At 40.3% G+C, this 20891-nt stretch overlaps 1 protein-coding gene across 1 annotated transcript in view; it reads right to left on the bottom strand.

Moving 5' to 3' along the window:
* The window catches only part of LOC138794176 (coagulation factor X-like), a 31636-nt gene extending 16354 nt beyond the window's left edge, over nt 1–15282 (bottom strand). The window contains exons 1-8 of the mRNA XM_069972947.1: nt 14997–15282; nt 12329–12489; nt 8524–8548; nt 8026–8139; nt 7130–7261; nt 5634–5884; nt 3909–4026; nt 1424–1967 (exon numbers count right to left, since the gene is read on the bottom strand). Of these exons, the coding sequence (XP_069829048.1) occupies nt 1424–1967; nt 3909–4026; nt 5634–5884; nt 7130–7261; nt 8026–8139; nt 8524–8548; nt 12329–12489; nt 14997–15066 (1415 nt within the window). The 5' untranslated portion in view covers nt 15067–15282. The remainder of the gene's footprint in view (nt 1–1423; nt 1968–3908; nt 4027–5633; nt 5885–7129; nt 7262–8025; nt 8140–8523; nt 8549–12328; nt 12490–14996) is intronic.
* Nucleotides 15283–20891: the final 5609 nt, after the last annotated feature.

Below are 20891 nucleotides of genomic sequence, written 5' to 3'. Positions count from 1 at the left end.
TTGGCATTCTATGTGTCATCTACAATATTAGAGGGTGATTTATCACTCTGGGCTGGACTAGTTCCTGTTGTACCTTTCCTGGCTCCCTCACCGCCGATTACTGGCTGGTAAAAAAGGGCCATTGATCAGTCAACAAATGGGAAATTGCTTGTTCTTTGGCTCACAATCACCACTAGTTGGCAGCACATCTCATATAAACAGGAATGTACGTCCGACTATGATGACGCTGTTAGGCCGCACAAACAATACAGCGGACACGCAAAGGTAATTTTATTGGTAATGTAATTAAAGGTAATGTTACTGAATCTGGGCTAAAATATTACTGGATAACAACTTTGATTTCAATTTTTACCATAGAATAAAACACATCACAGCCTTCAGTAAGTCAAATTTATTGATGCTGTACAAATATTAATATTACTTAATAGCCAAGATAATGCAAAAGCTAACAGTGATGCAAGCTAACTAGTACTAAGAAACTAGCACATTCTTAAAGGGAACCTGTCACCCCCCGTGCCAGGGTGACAGGCTCCCGACCCCCTGCTACAGCCCCCTATACTAACCAAGCATTGAAGTTTACCTGTCGTTTATTTTTTTATTTTTTTTATTTTTGCAGAAATAAATAGTACAGGCGATTTTAAGAAACTTTGTAATTAGGTTTATTAGCCGAAAAATGCATTTTTATCATGAGAAAGCAGTTTGAACATCTAACCCCTGTCTTCATTGTTCTCTATGGAGAGGGGAGGGGTGGAGGGAGATGAGGCACAAAAACAGGGCAACAAAGAGTTAATTTACAGCTACATTACTGGGCTATCTTCTCTTAAGTCAGCACGGACCTCTCTGACCTCTGAATAGAGGCTTTCACAAAGCTCCCGGTGTGTAATCCTTTGTTGTCTAATCCTTTGTTGTCTGCTCTCTGCTGCCAACTAATCTCCCTCCTCCCCCTCCCCTCTTCATAGAACAGACAGGGGCATGTCTGGTGCAACAAAACACAATTTCCTGATAATGAGTAGTAAATGAGAGAGAGGGGAGGGGGGACCTGGAGAAAGTTTTTTTTTGCATGCAGATAATGGCATATTTGCCTAATAAACCTAATTACAAAGTTTCCTAAAATCACCTGTACTATTGATTTCTGCAAAAAAAAAAAAATAATAATACGACAGTGACACTTATAAATTTAAGGGGTTCAAGGCTTAAAGTCGAAGTTTTGAGCTGGTATAATCCTTACTTTCTTTTTAGATATGTAAAGCCCTAAACTGTGAATTGTGTTTTATTCATTACAAACCTATTTTTATCTGCAACACTTTACAAAGAGTGAACCACTAAGAAACCGAGAACTTGTAACATCTCGAATTTTTTTTTTCAGTAAGTTCGTAAAGTTTCAAGGAAGCTGAAAGGGTAGCTGGGCTTTTCCTCGTATTACAGATGTCTTTTCAAAACCCCTTTAAGCCATTTATGTAATTTGGATACTTTTGTGTATACACCATATTTGCCTTGTTGTGCACAACCTTCTCCCCAGCTAACAATTCCAGTTATAAAAAAGGTGTCCTTGTAAGGGGTGACATGTGGACCGCCACTGTCTCCCTGACAAGCATCTTTCACCTCTTTGTCATAGCCTGCACAAAACATGTTTTCAGAGATTGTGAACTTACTGGATTCTTTGCAAGTTTGCCTAGATACATAGGGTACATAAAGCATCTGAAGTTTTGTGGCCTGAGCCCCTCGCTCATGAAGACGTCCAAATCCGCTCACCATTGCCTGATTCTCAGTCATCAGGACTTGGTCAGCAAAGTCAGGATCAGGGAGGCATGCGGGGATGATATTATCAGTGAAGTTAATGGCTTCTTTCAGTTTTATCACAGCTATGTCAAAGTCATAGGTTAACCTGACAAATTTGGGGTGTATAATAATCTTATCCACTTTATGTACTGATTCAGTACCGTCCTTCTTAAGTGTATTCATCTCTCCTGTAAAATTATACAAAATAGGGTTAGTTTTGGTTGGTTTCAAATGCAGAAGATGAAAGTCAACTTTTATCTCTTAAAGCGGGTACTGCTGCTACAAATATTTGTTTTGGAAACTGCAGGGCTATCTAAGCCCTGTAAATCCTGATCCCTGCTCTGTTCAATAGCTGCCACATACCACTATACAGAGCAGAGTCCCATTCCTCCTGTGTACTGTATATTGTTTTATACAGTACCTGGGAGAAGTCTACCCGACACGATCGCTGTATGCAGCAGCCCCTTCACATCGACAAAAACATTGCCCCTTACTGCTGCCAGTCAACCGAAGTGCAAATGTAAATAAAACACTATACATTTATTTTAATAAAGATATATTACAAAGTAATATAACTTTATATAAGCAATGTATTAGCAAAAAAATATTTTTCTTTAGTTTTTGGAATACCTCTTTAAATTGATAATCAGACTTTTATTATCAGAATATATTATTTAATTATTATTATTAGAGATGACCATGCTCCTAATAGTCTGTAAGCTCTTTTGAGCAGGGCCCTCACTCCTCATGTACGGCTTGATAATTATATGTGCGAGGGTATGTTCACACAACATTTTTTCAACTCAGTTTAAAGTATTGTATTGCCTCCAAAAAGTTATACAAATCACCACTATACACTTATTACGGGAAATGCCCATAAAGTGCTTTTTTCCCTGCACTTACTACTGCATCAAGGCTTCTCTTCCTGGATAAAATAGTGATGTCACGACCCGACTCCCAGAGCTGTGCGGGCTGTGGCTGCACTTTATAAGCATTTCCCGTAATAAGTGTATATTGGTGATTTGTATAATTTTTGGGAGGCAATACAATACTTTGATAAAAAATTTGGCTGGACTTCTCTTTTAAATGACGTCCACCATTTTGAGTCTAAAATAATGGATGTCATTTAAATGCCTTGCCTTCCCTGCAATGATGGCTGCTGGTACATTATACTAGTTTGGGTTACTAATTGCCATTTGGGTGCGGCTTAATTAAAAATGTCATTGAAATTAATAGTGAAAACGGAGAAAGAACGATGAGAAAAGAAAAACTGTGTGTGAACAACTAATAAAAAAGTCTGCTGTTTGCAAAAGACGTCCGAAAATAATGATCATGATCATTATTTTGACGTCCGCTGTAAAAATGTCCGTTATTTATTACATTGTGTGCATTGGACATCCATCTTTCCATTGACTTCAATGTATTGCTATTGCAGTCAGTTAAATCGCGGCAATAAAAGACGGCGAAGTATTGTATTGCCTCCCAAAAGTTATACAAATCACCAATAGACACTAATTCAAATGCCGTGCGAGCAGACTCGAGCATGCTTGAGATGCGCTTGTCTCTAATTATAATGACCACTACTGCCTTTTATTTTTTTGGCACCAACATTCCACACTGCCGTGCCATCAACAATTAATAAAAACAAACCCAGCAAAGCTAATGACTTCTCAGTCCCATAAACTTTAATTTTTTTCTAATCCTGGTTACAGGGGTTATCCAGCATTAGAAAAATACGACCTCTTTCTCCCAACATGGCTCTTGTCTTTAGTTTGGGTGCAGGTTTCACAACTCAATTGTATTGAAATGAATGGAGCTTAAAGGGGTTATCCAGCGCTACAAAACCATGGCCACTTTTACCCCACTCTTGTCTCCAGGTCAGGTGTGGTTTGCAATTAAGCTCCATTTACTTTAATGGAACTGAATTTCAAACCCCACCCAATCTGGAGACTAGAGCGGGGCAAAAGTGGCCATGTTTTTGTAGCGCTGGATAAGCCCCTTAATTGCAAACCACAATTGAACTGCAGACAAGAGTCTGGTTGTCTATGCAAGAAAGTGGCCATGCTTTTCTGACCCTGGATAACCCCTTTAACTCCTTTAAATGTATATTTGCTGACCAGGCGACTTACCTACAATAACTTTAAAGTACTTTGTCTGATTCATGCAGTGTGCTGCTGTCAGGACAAAGTGCCTGGACAGGATTGTTCCTCCACAAAATGGTTCATCATCTTCACTGAATAAGACAGCCTGCATTGATTTACAAAAGTATATATCACATTTTTCATATTATTCACAGGGTTTGCTTTATAACAGACATTTTATGACACGTTAATAAGACTCATCATCACAATCCATTAGGTCAAAGGGCTAGAAGCCTCTGTAAGGTGGAGACTCAAGTTCTTGTTCTAAACAGAGATAATAGCTTTCAGAACGACACCTACTTTTTACTCCTATGCCACAGCATAGTGCTGGTGAAAGTGCACCATAATGGTGGATGAATTACAGTCCACTATGCAATAGCATTAGCTAAACCCCACCCCCAACTTCTGTGTTCTGTCCTGGTCTTTCTGTTATTAGAGATGGACTAAGTCTAATGAGAGGCAGTGAACAGCAGAATGCATAGAAGTCAGAAGAGAAGACATGCTGTCGTCCATCCACCAGTGGATTAATCTCTACTATTTACTCCATCCTCAACTCACCTCCTGAAGGCCAGGACGTCTCCCATGCATATATGGCGAAATAGGAGGCATATTTGGGGAAGAAGCTCCCTCACCCGCTATGGCAGCTGATTTGGTCACAAGCAGCTAAATTATCCTCTTGCGTTTCTTTTAAGGAAAACCAGTATAAAATACTATTCTTTTGGTACCACACCCCTGACCTTCTTCAACGCCTTTACCCCGACACCCCATCGGTGTGCTGGAGGTGCTTGACCGGGGTTGGGACCCTCCAGCACATTTTTTGGGATTGCCCTAAGCTTTGACCCTATTGGGGGGGGGAATACAGGGTTTGCTAGCGGCTGTGATAGGTAAAGTGGTGCCCCTGGACCCGGTGACATACATTCTGAATGTCCCGCCTAAAAATCTGTCAAAAGCTTCAGCCAGGCTACTCCTCCATATGTTGACTGCAGCCAAATGTCTATTGGCTAAATACTGGAAACAATCTTAAATTCCGTCAGCATTCAAGAAGTCAGGCGGCTAGAGTTTCTGACGGCAGCACAAGAACACTGTATAGAGAAATGCGAGCAAATATGGACCCTATGGGACATTTATTATGATCTGTCGCATAGAACGTGAATATATGCAGATACTTCATCCCCATGAACAACTAGTCTTTTCTTTCCTTATCTTCCCACCTTGTCTCCTGTAATGTCTTGGTCTTGTCTTTGTCTTGTCTCCCCCCAATTGTGCTGTTGTAGTTCACCTTGAGTTGTAGTTTGATTCGGATGTTTGTGTAACCAGACAGTCTGACTCGCATAAGTGGGTCGGCTGTTTCATCTTCCTGATAGGTAGATTACTGAATCTAAAACCTTTGTATATCTGCCTGATAGGCCATTTGGCCCTTGGACCTAGATGTCTCTTTTGAATACACGCTATGTTTTGTCTTTTCTATTGTTAAAAAGCTTTTGAAAATAAACAATTTATTAAAAAAAGAAGAGAAGACATGCTAGTTGCCATGTATTTAGGGCTTTTTTCCCAGGGGCAAGCAGTAATTTTTGGTGTTTTACAAATATGTTATGCTGTCAAATGGAAAGGAAGTTGAAAGGACAGTAGCCATTAAAATAAACTCTTCCTAGCACACCAGTCTCCATTTGTATGAACACATATTTAATGCAAACCACACTAATTATTAGTTACCTGCCACGGGCACTCTCCAAATCGGCAGTCTTTTCCCCCCACGATTCTCGAATCTGGGTTAAAGTCATAAAAAGGAGGCTCAGTAACATCATCTTCACTCTGGCTGTTTTCACCAAGTGTTGTGGAGTCAGTTTGGTTTGCTGTAACATTGCTTATCTGTAAAATATCTGTGTGGTTTGCATGAGATTCCTCTTCCTCGGGTATTGACCTCTTGCCTCTGTAGCCAGGTCTTCTCCCGCAGGGATATTTGTCTGTAACACACAGTCAAGATTTATAAAGTTACGAAAGTGCACAAATTCTAACAATGAAAACACACTAAAAAATAGAGGATATATCCACCCAGTGTATTTTAACAGTTATACCTCTTGTCTTGTTCACAGAACAAATTCATAAGGCATGCTTTTTCTGTAGATAATAAATGTATAAAGAATGTATTTCTGTGTTTTCAGTGGTGTAGTGGCTAAAGGGGTTGTCTCTCTTGAGGTGTACTACATCATTCTGGTTTGGGTCTAGCTTTTCCCGATATTCCTACATTACATCCAGTGGTCTTCTTTTTCATCTCCCATAGAAAAATTCAAATAGGGATAAACCAGTGGATGTATGCAAAAGCTCCCTGTATGCAAATAACAAAATGCAGAGGGCAAGATCCTTTCGTTTCAGCACTGTCGTGCAAACTTTCAAAGTATTCTATTAAGATCTTGGGTAGAGCCTTCCACCAAACCACCAGTTCAAGGGAAATAGGGCACTTCCTGCGTATAAAGATAAAAGCAGAACTAGGTATCTTTAGGATAGAAGCAGTGAGGGATAAGAATTTTGTGGGGCCAGACAACCCTTTAAAAGCAAACTGTATCCACCAACCCCTCCCCAGCAGCCGAGTCAATGTGGCGTGGCCTACAGCGTCCGTGCCCTAGGCCTGCAACACCTCTACTTTCTTCCTCCCCACCCTCCTTATCATTAGAAATGCCCCTGTCAGGATTTCTTTAATTCATTGCTTGTCTAAACATTGCACGCTTTGGATTGTTAAGGCTCATGCACACTGTTTAGACATGATTAATAAAGGAATCCTGCCCAGGAGTGTTCCTAATGATGAGAAGGGCGGAGAGGAATAATGGAGAGGCGTTGCAGGCCTAGGGCACAGATGCTCTAGGCCAAGCTTCATATGATTGAAAGCATTTTAAAAAGGACTTACTGTCATTAAACTGATGGTACCAGCGGTTTGGGGGAGTGGATTGTTGAAAACTGTATCGCTTTAATATTGCAAGTTTGAACCTTAATTTGTAAGAAATATAGTAAATGAAGAATATAGATTTGGCATTAAACACTGGGCAAAATGTCTTTGAGTGCATTTTGGAGGCATGTCTATGAGTCAACAATTGCTCACCAAAAGGTACACTACCCAAAGGTAGCCTCTAAGATGATTTTTGTAAGGCAGCAGGGGAGCCACTGTTACACCCACTTGTGGCAAATTTTACTTAAACTAGAGTGATGTTTCTTACCAATTGGAACACAGGATTTCCCATCATCTCCTAGCTTATATCCAGTGGTACAAGAACAGACAACATCTCTGTCTTGTACCTTGCAGTATTGGTCACAGCCACCATTGTTCAAACTGCACATCTTCAGTACAACTAGGGGGAAATATTGTATGCATAAGTGTGGGAAATACAGGCTTATACAATTTATAAACATTTTCATATAGCAACTGTTTTAAAAATTAGGTTTCATTTAACCAAGGCTTTCACCAGGTGTATGTGGCCCCTTGGGCACCACAGTCATAGTGGATCCTCAATCTATTTCTAATGTATGTTTATCCTCAGCCTAGTCACCGCTTTTATCTACTGAAGCTTACTATACATTTATCATACCATGTGATGATGTTCACCCTATTAAATAAAATAGGCAAATAGACAATATACGAACACAAAACAGTGCTTAAAGGGGGGAAAAAAAGAGGGAAAAAAACTGCCCTGACTCTCCACTGAACACCACTGTTTCCTGTGATGTGTTGTCTCTGCAGGAACGGTCTGCTCAGATAATCACAGGCCACAGGGGTGACCCAAGTTAGTTAGCGATTGACTGTGAGGGCAGTTCCTAGAAGTACAACATGTAACAGGGAACAGGAGGCAGCGATGAGTAGTGGGACTGGTTTCAATAGATCCACCCCAAATCTGTTTACTCTACAAAAGACTCTGCCCTTGCTTCCTATAGCTTCACACAAATCATGGTAAAATATATCTTTCTTTCTTTTTTTCTTTTTTTTCCATTCACTTTTTTGTTTTTTCAAAATTCAAAAGCAACAGTACAAGTCAAATGTATCGGTAAAGTTACATATAACATAATAACAATAAGATAAAATATATCTTAATGATATACAATTGGTCTCAAGACTCACCTATTTCACACATTTTGCCCTCAAAACCAGATTTGCAGAGACATGTGAATTCATTAACTCCATCTTTGCATGACCCACCATATAGACAAGGACTAGATGAACACTGATCACCATCTAGAATTTATAGAAAAAATTAAATGCAAAGTCATATAGTCACATCACTACTCTTTTTTTAATTTTATGCTTTACTCTTTTACTTACTTTTCCTAGCAAAAAAAAAAAAAAGAACAACCTCCCGATATGTGAACAAAATAAATGAGCTCCTGTTTTACCAATTTCTGACACTAAAAGTTGTTCTGAAGTTACTGAAATACCCATTAACTACTTTTGTAATTGAAAAAAGGAAATAAACAAAACACTAGCCTATATACCTAATGTTGGAGATTTTACATATCTCATAATTCTCTGCTTAGTGTTCTGATCCTACCTATACCATCTTAGTTTTTTTTATATGGTTTTAATCTGGGCCATTGTCTGCAAAATTATATGCATACTTACCAACGTACTTGCTCCAAAATTCTGTCTGTTAAAGACACAAAATAAATTGGTAAAATATGTGAATATTTTAACGGTGTAAACATAGCCCAAAAGAAAACATGTTATATTTCTGATATCATTTCTAGCCTAACTATAGTTGTTGCATTTATAGTTTTTAAAAGGCTTGCAAAAACCAAACCTATAAGAAACCAATGTTGAGAAAAACACACCAGTAATACTTCAGTCCAGATATTCTGGAAGAGGTAATAAGATCACATTTGTTTATGGTATTGCCATATGTGCTGGATCTTTAAGAAAATATACAGAAGAGATCCATAGCTGAAACATATGCCAGCTGATTTTTTTGTGGCCACTGCCACTTAGAGTTTGTGTCACAATTTTTAGACCGGTGAATAAATGACACTGAACATGGATTATTGGCTTGTGATAACCATTTTACTATACTTTTATCTGCTTGCAGTAAAAGATAGTGGGGGAGAGTCTACATTTCTGCTTTCTTGCCACATGAGACAGCTTTTCCTGTATATTTTTGGCTACAAGTATGGCTGTCAGTCAATCTTTGTGGACAGAAGATGCAGGACCCAAAGGCTTCCTGAGGCATTTAAACAACCTTGTACAACGGCAATCCTTGTTGCTGTAACAGAGACCTGGTTCAAAGAGTCTAATGATTGGGAAATAGCTATACCGGGATATATTTTGTACAGGAAAGACAGAGCAGAGAGAAGGGGAGGCGGGGTAGCCATTTATGTCAGGGATAGTCTTAAATCGACAGTCATCCAAAATACATGTAAAGAGCTGGAGACTCTCTGGGTTTGCATGCAGTTTTAAGAGGGATCTGTTATTAGAATAGGTGTTATCTATAGGTCTCCGGGGCAAAGTGAGGACTATGATAACATGCTGAGGGATGAAATTACTAAAATGTCATTAAGGGTGCCTTCACACCTATCGACTCGCAGCGTTTCATACACGCAGCGGTCTGAACGACCTCTGCGTGTATGTAAATCTGCTGGCCACTTAACCCCTTCTGATGCCGCCTGCCTCCCGCTCCGCTCTGTATACATTACCTGTCCTCGCTCCACGGGGTCCCGGTGTCCTGCTCTCCCACCCGGCCAATCAGTGGATGCGGCTGTGCAACACACTGATTGGCCAGGCGCGAGAGCAGGACGCCGGGACCCCGTGGAGTGAGGAGGTATGTATACAGAGCGGAGCGGGAGGCAGCCGGCATCAGAAGGGGTTAAGCGGCCGGCAGATTTACATACACGCAGGGGTCGTTCAGACCGCTGCGTGTATGAAATGACAGTGATCTGCCAGGACCTAGCTGACTTGCAGCGTTATTAACGCTGCAAGTCGGTAGGTGTGAAGGCACCCTAAAGGGGGACATTGTAGTTATAGGTGACTTCAACATGCCAGCTGTGGATTGGAATATCCCTTCTGCACTTACATGTAAAAGCAAGAATGTAATGGAGACCCTTACAGGGGCATCTCTAAAACAGCTTGTGAAGTCACCAACCAGAGGAGAAAAAATTCTAGATTTAGTATTTACCAATGGGGATCGAGTTTCTGAAGTTAGAGTGGAAGAAAATTTAGGTTCCAGTGACCACCAGTGTTTATGGTTTGACGTACAAACTGACTGCGTCCAATCCCATACTACAACAAGAGTACTGGATTTTAGGAAGACAGATTTTAATAAAATGGGGGAGTATTTAAATAAAGAATTAAGAGGGTGGGATAAAACATCGGGAGCGAGCACTCAGTGGGCAGAATTAAAAAATGCCATATTAAAGGCAACTAGACTACATGTATGAGAAGTTAGCAAAAGTAAAAGGAAGAAGAATCCATTATGGTTTACTAGAGAGGTCAAGGCTATTGTAAAGGGAAAAAAGGCAGCGCATAGGAAGTATAAAGAGACTGGAAATGAAGCTGACAGAGAGACGTATAAAATTATACAGAAGGAGGCAAAGCAGATTATAAATTCTGCTAAAACCTCAAAAGAAGAAGAAATGGCAAAATCTGTTAAGGAGGGGAATAAAACCTTCTTCAGATATATAAGTGACAGGAAGAAGAAGAAGAAGAATGGCTGCAGCATTACTAAAATAAGTAATGGGGAGAATACGTTTATTGATTTACATAAGGCGGTCGCTGACTATTTGAATAGTTACTTTTGCTCAGTGTTTTCAGAAGGAGGCCTTCACAATCACAGGATGGCTGGACACAACATTGCCTCCAGTTATATAGGTTCAGCTCCAGTATTTTCAGAGGCTGAAATTGCAGAGGAACTTGTCCATTTAAAGTTAAATAAGGCGATGGGTCCAGATGGCATCCATCCCAGGGTTCTTAAAGAACTCAGATCAGTGATTGCTGCCCCCCTGACAGATCTGTATAACCAATCCCTGCTAACAGGAGATGTCCCCGATGATTGGAGAACGGCCAATGTTATACCAATCCACAAGAAGGGGAGTAGAGAAGAGCCCAGTAACTACAGGCCAGTGAGCCTGACACCTGTAGTAGTGAAAATGATGGAAACTCTTCTAAAAAATAAGATAATGGATCACCTAAGAATCAACAATTTGATGGATCCAAACCAGCATGGCTTTACTGAGGGCCGATCATGTCAGACTAATCTGATTGATTTCTTTGATTATGCCACAAAAGTACTGGATGAAGGTGGTGCTGTGGATATCGCCTATCTGGACTTCAGCAAAGCCTTTGATACAGTTCCCCATAAAGAGCTGATTGGTCTTAATACCTGGATAGTTCAGTGGATTTGTGGGTGGCTGAAGGATAGATATCAGAGGGTTGTTGTTAATGGTGTATATTCTGAGCAGAGACTGGTTACAAGTGGTGTGCCACAAGGGGTAGGTAAAGTTTGTCTGTTTGCTGACGACACAAAAGTGTGCAACAGGGTGGATATTCCTGTAGGTGTCAGTAATATGAAAAATGATTTAGTTTTGCTAGATAAGTGGTCCAAACAGTGGAAATTGAAGTTCAACGTTTCCAAATGTAAAATAATGCACTTGGGGAGGAGGAATCCTCTATCCGAGTATCACATCGGCAGTACTGTGTTGGAAAAGACTTGAGAAGAGAAGGATTTAGGGCTAGTGATATCTGACAGCCTTAAAATGAGTCACCAGTGCAACCAGGCGGTGGGGAAAGCAAATCGTATGCTGGGGTGTATAGCTAGAGGTATAACCAGTAGGAAGGGGGAGATTGTGATCCCGCTGTATAGAGCTCTGGTGAGGCCACATCTGGAATACTGGAGTTCTGGAGAACTCATCTAAAAAAAAGGACATTGATAAAATAGAACAGGTCCAAAGACGGGCTACAAAAACGGTGGAGGGTGTCATAAACCATATCAGGAAAGACTTAAGGATTTGAATCTGTATAGTCTGGAGGAAAGAAGAGAAAGGGGGGACATGATTGAAACCCTTAAGTATGTTAAAGGACTAAATAAGGTTCAGGAGGGAAGTGTTTTTAGTAAAAAACTGAGCTCAAGAACAAGAGGACACAGTGAGAGATTAGTTGGGGGAAAGATCAGAAGCAACGCGAGAAAATATTATTTTACTGAAAGAGTAGTAGATACCTGGAACAAACTTCCAGCAGAGGTGGTTGGTAAATCTACAATAACAGAATTTAAACATGCCTGGGATAAACATATATCTATCCTAAGATAATAAGAAAGAAAATACTAAAAGGGCAGACTAGATGGACCCAGTGGTCTTTTTCTGCTGACAGATCAGCTTCAACCAAAATTACAAATCCTGCCCCAACCTTTGTTTATAGACACATGAAAACATGAAACCCTTACAGTTTTTTCTTCATTCTCAAACACTTCCCGAGCTTCCTCATGGCTGCAGCGTTCCTCGTAGCACTCTCTTTCCAGGTCTCCTTTTTTAAATTCTTCAAATACGCTATTTGCACGTTTCCACCTACTTAAAATGCCATTTGCTTCACTATGGGTGACAAAAACTGCAATTCAAGCATGACAGTCAGTATCGTGGGGCACATATTTATTTCTTTATCCAAGATATTGCACAGCATTGCAGGCAGATTATACTTAGAATTCAGCAAACTTCTAGCACACTTGGGTTTGTGCAAAACTGAGCACAAAGCATTTGATGATGGTGGCTGCTGAAGTTGGATGCAGCCCTAGGGAGTCTTGAAAAACATGGATACAGCAATAGGACAAACCATAGCATGCTGGAAGTGTGCTCAACTCTAATTATAATCACTGACATCATTCCATTAGGGAAACAATGTAATTTTACTATACCAGATCTACACAAAGCTAATGTTCTAGAAGGGTAAGTAAAGGCCCTAGTACAAGAAATGATTTCCGGCCATATTTGGCCAATAATCGTGTTGTGTAATAGAAGACAACGATCAGCTGACATGAACGATGGCTGATCGTTGTCTTTCAACATGTTGAAAGACAAACGACTAAGATAGCAGGGATCTGCTGCGGTCGCTCCGTGGAATAGGAGCAGTGGCAGCAGACTGCTGCTACCTTCTCTGGGCTGCCTGGACGATCTAGCAATCACCCGGGCGGCCTCCTTCGTTCTTACCCGCTTGCTGCTGACTTGTGTAATAGCGCTGGCAGCAAGCTGGGAATGAGGAGCAAATGAGCGCTGACATCGCTCGTTTGCTCCTCTGCATCGCCCCGTGTAATAGGGGCTTAAGATTCTACTGTGTTCCTGGAATTTAAGGGGGATACAAAAATACAAGCATGAGCCAATATTCCAATTCCTTATTTATATTGTTGCTAGTTAGATTTGAACTCCATGTTGCTAAAGATTAAGCATTCATACATTGGGGTATTACTGTTTAACTGAAACACCATTTGAAGAAAAAAAATAGTAATAGTCATAGTCACCAAATGAAAAATAATGCACAACCAACTTAAGTATCCACAAGGTGTGCTGTTTCTATATAAAAAAGGCCAATTGCTAACACAAAAATAAAGTATATAGAACAAATTAATGGCAAACTATGTAATCAAACAGGTATAATCTCTTTATTAATAATTACATAATAAGTAAAAAAAAAAATATTTATATACAGCAGTACATACATGATCCTATCTCATAAAAACTGTTAAAAAAATCCCCAACAAGAGCTGTTAGCTATATCACCAGCTCACACCCTGTCCTGCAATTAATGTAAAGGCCCTATTACAAAAAGTGATTATCCTCTGTACTGAGCCGATAATCATCTTGTGTAATAGAAGGCAACGATCAGCCGTCATGCACGATGTTTTGAAAAGTCAACAATCTAGATAGCAGATAAGCTGCCATTGCTCCGTGTAACAGGAGCGGCGGCAGCAGACCACCGGTATCTTCTATGTCCTGCCCGGACGATCGAGTGATCACCCGGGCAGCCCCCCTGCAAGTGCCCATGACCCCCTGGTTCCTACCTGCTTGCTGTCGGCACGTGTAATAGCACTGGCAGTTAGCGGGGAACGAGGAGCAAGCAGGCACTGACCTGACAAGTCGGTGCTCCCTTGCTCCTCTGAATTGCCCCATGTAATAGAGGCTTAAGACTACCCCTAGACAACAGATAAACCCTGATATGAGTAATTAGATATATATAATATGCTGCATCAACAAACACTAAAGTGCAAGTGCATGTGCAAATGAAGGAGATAAAGTACATTGTAAACAAGTGATATCTACAAGTAAACTGGTAAACTGTTCTAAATCAAAACCAAAAAGTTATAACACAATATCACCAATGACAGGCAAGCTAGGGGGTCCAAGGTTGGGGTGTATGGTATCCCATGCATTCCGTTCACCTCCTGAACATTCTCAGTAATGTAAAAGTAATTCTCTCTTTACATTATGCACCTGATGGTCTGATTGTAAGGAGAGAGTTACTAACATATTCATTATACATATATATCATGTTATTATGTGATGGAAGGAAGGTATAGCAATGTCCATTGGTTTTAATTGACTTGTATTGTTTTTTTGTTGTGAATCATGTTGTGATTCGTGTAATTAATGTGATGACATATATAACAGGTAAGTTAGCCATGACTAAGAACACAATGTGTGTCTGAAACGCGTTGGCATCTGCCTGAGATCAATGTTCATGTTCTCCATGCAGCTTTTAAAGAACACTAAATAAATTCCTTATTTGCACCAAAACCGCTGATCCCAGCAATTGTTTTTTAGCTTACAGTGTATCCTTATGACAGTCTGGCTTGGTAATGTTAGAGAGCTGAATATTTAGTGTACATGTACATGGTCTATGTATTCATGGAGATACTTAGCAGAGATGTCTCATATGCTACTCAGTAAGATAGGTAAATTACAAAAGGCACTGTACACTACATAGATCCACAGGAAAATTCAGAGAACCCTATAGCTGTCTTGAACAGTTGCTTTATCTAAGCAGATGATACCAGGACAATATAGAAATTCCCTCACTTCCAAAAGGACACATCACAGAAACAGCAGACACTCACATTAACTTACCATTTTCTGCAGGTTTAAGCAAGACGGCAGGTAGAGATATGAGAAGTATTAGACACGTCTTTCCAGCCATGATGTTGTGTTATTCAATGAAATGGACTTATTCCCTTCTGGGCGGCTAGTGTGACAAAAAGAGTCAAGAGTTCAAGCTGCAGCTTGCAAGGGAAATTAGGAAATTCCTGCTCGGAGTACAAATTACTGGAAGGTAACTTGGACAGTCCCTGAGCTATAGCCACATTTCATTATAAAATGTTTACTGGTTAAATGCTAAATGTATAACTGCACTCTATAGCATATGGACCAACGAAGACTCAAAATTATAAAAAAAACAAACCTGTTTGCTTGTCTTATGCAATATGTTCAGATACGCTTTATTCGTTATGTTTACATATTGAAAGGACAAAGAACAAAGTGTGTACTGACAAATGAAAGGGCTGCTCTCCAGATTACCTTAACGGTTATGGATCTTCTGCAACCTCCATATGAAGAATGATTTAAAAAAAAGACACCACTGGATACACATATTCTTTTCAGAGGTACATGCTTACTGCTATTATATATACAGTAAATACACACACACACACACACACACACACACACGGCTTTACATATGAATGCAGATAAATTTCTACATTTTCTAATCCTATGCACAGATAAGACAACCCTAAAGAGTTTAATTACAAATTCAACTCTGCTATGTGTGTAAATTGTTGATGAAGAAGATTTATAAAGTTGCTTAAAGGGTTTTTCTCCTCTCCTCACATTCTGCTTGGCCCCGCAGACTGGACGCAATGGTGCTGAGCTGAAAGAGCTTTGCATTGCTGTGTCTCCCTCTGACATTACACATGCCCCCGGGGACAATCCAAGCCCCGGAGACTTGGGAAATATCAGTGGGAGACATTCAAGAAGTAAAAACATTCTGGATCCCAACCATTTGAATAACGTAATGGCCCGTCCTACGCTCTCATATCAAAGACTGGGGGTTGGTACCTAGGTAACGAACTGTCAACTCTACAGGGACAGAAAGGGGCCAAACTACAGAAGAAAGCAATTTTGTTAGTTCAAAGCATTTGCAAAATTGCTTTCTATCGCATTTCTTACCACTTAACAAAAGTTTAGGTGACGGTAATACCTCTTTAAGCCTGCATTTAGGCAACAAATGGACTATGAAAATCGATTACCGGCTTATTGTTGTCTTTTAGCGAGTTTAAAAATCATTGGCCGTCAGCTGCGTGTAATAAGGATGCATGGCCAATGGCTCATGACAGTGTAAGGAAAATAATATAAGTTTATACTTACCAATGCTCTTCTGGGGTCCTGCAGCTTTTACCACGAAAGTGTCAGAGGCGGCTGCGGAGAGCAAGAATTGTAGGGAAAGGTCACCAGGACACCGGGGGAGCAGGGGTAAGTACAAACTTTATTATTTGAAAGTAAGGGCTGCACGAACATTGCTAACAATATTTGTGCAGTCCTTGCTACACGATCGTCAAGCCATGTAATAGGCTCAGTAAGCAAGTGCCGATCACATACACTGCTCATCAGGCCATGTAATACGGTCCTAAAAGTGTTAATGGCTTCTGAATGTTATTACATTCATCCTCCCAAAATCAGCAAACACACTGTATATTATTTCCCAGAAATGTATTTATGTTACCAACAGGAAAGAAACTGTACAGGGAAGTGAGATAAGCACCAAGCTCTGTTTCCTGCTAACAATTCACGGTACAGACTTTAGTAAAACTGTTCACATGTATTTGTACTGGAATGTGGGTGACAGCTGTGTCAGGTAGTGTTATCGGCAAGTGTATAAGTGTCACGGCTTTGTGTTCCTTTTGAAAATATTCTTTTTTACTTTTTTTTTTAATAAGTATTAATTTGTTGGCAGCCGCTACCTCCAAATTACTAGCTAATAATAGATGGAAGTCATGTAGCTGTCTATTGACATTTCTACAGGGGACGTTCTAAACAGGCACCGCCTCTATTGGGTAAAATGATAGTTACCAGACATAAAAGGGCCTGGAGGCTTTTTGGGGGGCCAATTGGTTTGACTAGTGCAAACTGAAAAAGTGGTATTCGAAGCTGACCTGTGGGCCTGGGGCCAAAACAACAATGAAGTCTCAGATGCTCTAATTCCAATACTGATTTTACTTTCTTGCACACACGTTGTTTCTGAGATGTAGATGTTTTACTAGTTTGTTCTCTCTATATCTAAAATTGTTTTTAATATTGTTAATGCTTGCTTTATGTATGCTGGATGTTTTTATTTAAAGTGAGACTGTCACCCCTTTCTGTATGAGGATCTCTCTACACTGCTGTGAAGCCTAAATTCCGCAGTTTTCTTACCTTACTTGATTGATGGATTGTGCCACCTGGGAGGGTCTTCATGACCGCTGTGCCATTCCACACCACCACCCACATTGGCATTGTAGCCCCCGCTTATCTGTGACGTCATCGGAGTCTAGGTTCCCCACCCTTGGGGGCAATTGGAAAGGGCTGACCTAGAGAGGTGGGGCCTAGACCTCTTGGCCGGCCCATTCCAATAAAAAGCATTTTTTCACTGGACCAAGCACCAAGAAATCCACTATAAAGTAAGGTATGAAAACTGCAGAATTTAGGTTTTATAGCTGTGTAGAGAAGTCCTCATCCAGAAAGGGGGTGACTGTATCACTTAAACTTTTTCAGTTCCAGCGGTCTGTATAGTGCCCTATAGTACTGCTCATGCTTCTGCATTTTGCTCGGTGGGTGGGCTTTTGTTTGTCATTCAGTTTTCTTAGTTGAAACAGTGTAAAGGGGCGTGCAGAGCAGAGGGACAACTGACCACTTACTGCATTTGTTTTTTTTTGCTTTTACTAGTGAACAAATGGCATTGGTGACAAAGCCTTGACAGCTCTTTTTCAGTAAGTGAGACACCTAGTGGCCAAATTTATAGCATTGTATTTTATATAGAAAACAGGCAAAAAAAAAAATTAAGTAAATCACAAAGATGTATATTTCCTCCCCTGCTGAAATAACACAAGCAGACTATAACATTTTGTAAAACATGTAACTTTTTTGGACTGATCACTGGTCCCCTTAAACCCTTTGCCATAGCTGTTTTTGCTGTAACACCTGAGACTTTTTTAAATCTGACGTAACTTAATGCGGTAGTATTTTTATAATGCAATTACCTTTCCTAAGTGATTCTGAGCCCACAACATGCAATGCCTTTTTTACTTTTCTGACTGCATTATCCCACTTCCCACCTGGCACCATTTTGTGACAACACATGACTTATTTTATGCATTGCGGGGGGCTACCGTGCTACCTACCAAGTGAAGGTCCGTTTCCATTGGCTATCCAGCTAACACCTACAGATGGGTGGATTTCTGAGGAAGCTGAATGGTGCAGGAAGGACTAGTCATCGAGTGCCAAGTTTCCGAACAAGGAAATGAAGAGAAAGCTGGCAACTGGAATAGAGGACTATGGGCACCATGAATCGGTGCAATTTCGGCATAGTGGTTACATGTGAGGTCTGGTAAGAGCATTTGGAGACTTTTTTTGCAATGTTTTGCAACCCTTTAAATGAGTTATCTAGGCTTAAAAAGTCTGCTTTCTCCCAGAAAAAGTATGACTCTTAACTCCAGTTTGGGTGTGGTTTTGCAGCTCAGTTCCTTAGTAAATTGAATGGAAATTAAAGGCCCTATTCCACCAACAGATCTGACGACAGATTATCTGCCAAAGATTTGAAGCCAAACCCAGGAACAGACTATAATCAGAGAACAGGTCATAAAGGAAAGACTGGATTTCTCCTCTTTTTGGTGGAATAGGGCCTTAAGGCTATGTTCACACACACACACAGTAAACTAATGTCCTGCAAGAAGTGCTGTATTCTTTCCTGTCTGACACTGTTTTCTGCTTTCACCTCCATGATAGGAACTATCCAAAGCAAATTTTGCAAATTATGGCCATTTTTTTCACCTGTTCATACAGATTTAACTATTTCAGAGCTGATGGCATCATAATGAATGAGGAGCTGTGAAGTCCGGTCTATAGCACATTGTCCAAAATTACAGACAGAACATGTAAAGGACGTCACATTGAGGAATTCTCGTGGATAAACTCCGCGGAATTTTGCCGGTTGAACGCGCTCATGCGCGCCTTTCCCCGGCTTCATAGACACCATTCTATGGGGCGGCTGATTCCGCATTCCGCCGAAAGAATTGACATGTCAGTTCTTTCAGCAGAATGAGGAATCAGCCGGCCCATAGAATGGTGTGGCGCGCGTCCGTGAATGCGTACAGCCGACGGAATTCCTCGGAGTTTATCCGCGAGAATTCCTCAATGTGAACCCACCCTTAGTGTGAAACATCTCAAGAAGTTTTGGCCTTCAACCTTTATTAAGAAACCAAAGCTCATCTTGGAGTAAATATTATTCATGCAAAAGAACTGTGGACATCATCTAGGAAGTAGGACTGAAGTGCATCTTGCATGTGAACATAACAGTTAAAGGTTGTATGAGCAATAATAAAAACTTTAGATGCTGCAGGATGTTCAGAGCCGGCTCCAGGTTTCTGCAGGCCCACGGGTGATAGAGCCTCAGTGCCCCCTCATCCATCCATCCACTATGCACCCATCATCCACACACTATGCACAATCACTTGAGACATCTCGAACATACACAAACACACATTACTGACACAGACACTGACTGACTGACACACTGACTGATTAACACACAGAACTTACAGCTGTCTTCTCCCTCTTTCTCTCTGCCGGGCTGCTCTCCACACTGTAGGGTTGAAGACCTTGGAGTCATGTGATCAGGTCCTTTAACCTTTTCTCTCCCATTGCAGGTCCTGCTCCGTTTTCTGATGTTCAGCACTCTCCCTGCACTACAGTGAACAGGCTGAACATTAGAAAACCAGGCACTAGAGGCACTGTGGGCCCTGGTGCTTGCCCAGGTTTTGCTTGCTTCAAAGCTATTTTTAATTTCTTAGTATGTTGTATTTACTTATAGTAATTTAGCTCTTTTTGTGAGTATGTATGTGCAGAAGAGAACCATGTTTAAAGAAATGACAAAAGGGAAACTCGAATAACAAAAAAAAAAACTGTATTTGAAATTACATTTAAATAGATGTACATTGTTATACACTGTGTTACACACTCACTGCTTATTCACATTTATTGAGACTATACAAACAGGCTGCAGGCTTTTTAAAAGTTGGATAGGTCAGGCTATTTTGGAAGTGTCTAGACCTAAAGGGATTCTTTTACTTTTTTAGTCAAAGCTGCACAGGGCAAGAAGAAAAAGTAGATTCACCATGCATATCCCCATATCTTCTGGAGGATTTGTGGTCCATCAAAGTCTTAGTTTACTGGGCTTATGGTGATGATGATCACAGCCAGTTACTGACCATAGCAGGGTTGTCACCACTTTGGACAGTGACTTGCTGTCATGGTTATGTCATAAGTATTCACTGTGGTCAAATAAACAAAGAACTCCCCCTTGATAGGCGACTATGAGCCTTTTCTTATTTTTGTCAATATGAAGCTTACACTGGGGCTTTTAAAAAATCTTGTAAAAACCCCTTCAACTTAATTTTAAGTTTCAACTTAAATACTACTTAAAGTGTACCTGTCATTTTAACTTTCAAAATGTAAATCAACCGTATATGTGAAATAAAGCAAGTTTGCAATATACATTCAATTTTTTGTTTTGTTGTTATGATGCTGTAAAACAAAGCTGAACTTACCAGAAATCCAGGTCCAGTCTCCTGAAGGCAGATTTTTAGTCTTGTGCTGGTTGGAAAAAAACAGACTAAACACAGGAATTCTGGCCAGTACTTTTTTTTCCCTTTAAATGATTTTTATTAGTTTTAAATAATAAAATCAAAAGCAGTCGACACAATTGTATACAAA

The sequence above is a fragment of the Dendropsophus ebraccatus genome, chromosome 5, assembly GCF_027789765.1.
Source record: "Dendropsophus ebraccatus isolate aDenEbr1 chromosome 5, aDenEbr1.pat, whole genome shotgun sequence".
Classification (NCBI taxonomy): Eukaryota; Metazoa; Chordata; class Amphibia; order Anura; family Hylidae; genus Dendropsophus; species Dendropsophus ebraccatus.
The sequence above is the reverse complement of the archived record's forward strand: the minus strand, read 5'-3'. Positions and strand labels throughout refer to the sequence as shown.